The sequence below is a fragment of the Propithecus coquereli genome, unplaced genomic scaffold (assembly GCF_000956105.1).
Source record: "Propithecus coquereli isolate 6110/MARCELLA unplaced genomic scaffold, Pcoq_1.0 Scaffold79, whole genome shotgun sequence".
NCBI classification, from domain to species: domain Eukaryota; kingdom Metazoa; phylum Chordata; class Mammalia; order Primates; family Indriidae; genus Propithecus; species Propithecus coquereli.
The window spans coordinates 6,614,027-6,616,938 of record NW_012154062.1 but is presented as its reverse complement, the minus strand read 5'-3'; the positions used below and the strand labels follow the sequence as shown (position 1 = coordinate 6,616,938).

The window sequence follows — 2,912 nt, the reverse complement described above, 5'->3', positions numbered from 1 at the left end:
TAATAGACTGTATTTTTTTTAGAGCAGTTTTGGGTTCACAACAAAGTTGAGCTGAAAGTACACAGTCCCACGTAGCACCCCTACACGCACAGCCTCCTCTGCTGTCAACAACCACCCCCCCCCCCATCTCCAGAACGGTACATTTCTTACAACTGATGAACCTACGGAGACACATTGGACACACCGTTATCACCCAAAGTCCACAGGGCACATCTGGCTTCCTTCTTGGTGTTGCACATTCTATGGGTTTGGACAAATGCATAATGACACATACCCGCCATTACAGTGCCACACAGAGCAATTTCACTGCCCTAAACATCCTCTGTGCTCCACCTGTTCATCCCACTCTCACCCTCCCCTCATTCCTCTTTTGAATTCTTTGTTCCCATCTCCAGGTCTTGATGAGTCTATGTGATGTCTAAATCCCACAACCCGTGGCTGTGCTGTTTCAGGAGTGATATATGAAGGCTTCACAGCCCAAAGGATTTTACTTTCTACTGCCTAGAAGATTTCTCTATCTCCCCTTCTTGAATCTAGCAAACAGCTTCTTGGGGAGGGGGTAGCTGAAGGCCACGTGTCTTTGCAAGGTCAACCAACAGCAGGTGATCTGGGTGTCTGCTACCTGATAAAAGTGGACTGGTCTGGGTCGTAGAGGGCCATAAACAACTCCGCATCCTCCCCGATATTGCAGACGAAGTTCTTGAAGTTCACGTAGAGGCCGTAGGTGTGGACAGTGCTGAAGATGGACTGGCCCCGAAAGTCCAGGTTTTGCAACATTGACTGAACAGAGAGGGAAAGAGAGAAAAACATCTTGGTTTCAGCAAACAGGAAATGCAGGCAAAGCAGAAAACCTGCAGATGGGCAACCAATGTAATCACCACCAGAGAGGAGACGCACTTGCTAAGAAGAAAGTGTATGTAAAGGCAGCAATGATCTGTGGAGCGAGCAAAACAGAATTACTATTATTTAGATGATCGAGACTGTCCTGTTCAGCGTCTTGAACCCAAGTAATTCAATAAATGCTGTCTACAGGGGATAACTCACGGTTTTGGTAACTCTAGGAAGTTCTCATCTCTCGCGATGGCTTCTGGATGAAGTTCAAAAGCACAAACACCGTGATCCATTATTCCTCTCTATAGATATAATGCTCACTCAAAACAAAATATCCCATTGGAAAGGCGTCACCCTCAGGCAAAGTTTGCCATTGGATTCCGAAACACAAATGTTATCACGACTGTGCTAAAGAAGTAAAAACTACACATTGCAGAAAATCAGCACAAATCGTTACTCATGGGAACAGAAAGACTGCAAGAAAAAAATAAACTCCTTTCTTTCATTAAAAACCAAAGCAAAAATGGAACCTCAGTGGCCAGAATCTGCACACGTGAGGAAGTGTACCTTTTCTTCTTGAATCTTTTCCTCAATCCTTTTGGAGGCTACTTCATGGGCCTTGAAGAGGGCAATGGTGCTGGTTTCATCCGGGTCCAAAATGTTCCCATTGTCGTCTCGCACCACCAGATCTAACCCAAGCATCCTAGAAAGAAAGTCGGCGTCAGCGGGTCTCCTCACCAGAGGCAGATTCTTCACTGAAGAGCCCATCAAGGAACGCAGAAGAGTCACAGTTAGAAGGTCGAGTGCTGGACAAGCCAGGTTAAGAACAGTGAATTGACTGCTCTCCTTTCAATTTCTGCCACCTTTCCATGTGACAACAATGTTAAAAAAACTCCTGAGATAATGTTAGCCAAACTCGTGTAAGAACATGCAAAGTAAACCTCAACAGGAAAAATAAAACTGGCATTGATTCCAATCAAATTCCTCTAACCAATGCTTCCTTCCCTCGTCTTCTATTATTTGGCATTGGAACTATGAAAGACCAAGTCACGATCATTTGAGGGCTTGACCTGATCTCCTCATTTAATTCGAGACCATCATAAAGGAGGGTCAGTGAAGTCAGTCCTGGCTGTTGAGACCTCATGACCCATCTCAGACCATGGGCGCTGGTGTTGTTTAGACCAGGATTTGAGTCCTGGCCTTAATACTTGCAACCTTCATGACCCTCTGTAATTTACTTAATTTTGCAAAGCTTTGGTTTCTTCATCTGTAAATATTTCCTACCCTTTGAGGCTGTTGTAAGAATTTCATGATCTAAGGCATGGAAAGCACCTAATACAATGCTTAGCATATAGTAAGCTCTCAATACATGTTAGCTCTTATTGCAGCAACTGGCACAAGAAAACACCTGGTTGTGTAAAGCTGCAGCTCCACATGCTGCATGGGAATATAGGGTGGGCGCAATCCCTTCCCCCAAGGCTTTTGTGCCCAATGTGCACACAGAGGTAGAAAAAATTTTGCTTAGTTCCAAGAAGCTGAAGACTGTGGTGGAAACGGGATACTGCTATCTGAATGCCCAGGGTGCATTCCAGGCACCAGCGATTTGGAAGTGGGGATGTCCAAACAGCAGGAACACTCAGGGATAACAGCGAAATATGCCAAGTCTTTGGGAAGAAAGCAAAAATGCCTAATTTCCCTCCTCCCTGTCTCTCAGCATCTCCATCAACTGATTTAATCTGGCGGGTTCCTTTCCACGGCAGCCAGACCCGCAGGCCACCCAGGCTCGGGAATGGTGACAGTGCTGGCTGCTCAGACGCTGGATCATGGAGACGCTGACAGAACAGCTTTATTTCCTGAACTGCTTCCAAGGCCTGGAATGGGGAAGCAAGCATGTTCTGCCGTTTATGGGACGTTAACATTGTGTGCCAGAGAACGGGGGTCCTCCAGGCCAATGTCGTTGTAGCAAGACCCCAAAGACGGAGGCGGTGTATGTGCAATGGAGAGCTGCCTCACCCCACCTTAGTTGATTTTTTAAAAAGTCTCCTGACACCACATGACTGGCAGTGCAGCCACTACGGTTA

General features: G+C 46.2%; 1 protein-coding gene across 1 annotated transcript in view; it reads right to left on the bottom strand.

Moving 5' to 3' along the window:
• The window catches only part of DOCK5 (dedicator of cytokinesis 5), a 173,760-nt gene that overhangs the window by 125,932 nt on the left and 44,916 nt on the right, over positions 1-2,912 (bottom strand). The window contains exons 6-7 of the mRNA XM_012662922.1: positions 1,399-1,534; positions 623-780 (exon numbers count right to left, since the gene is read on the bottom strand). Of these exons, the coding sequence (XP_012518376.1) occupies positions 623-780; positions 1,399-1,534 (294 nt within the window). The remainder of the gene's footprint in view (positions 1-622; positions 781-1,398; positions 1,535-2,912) is intronic.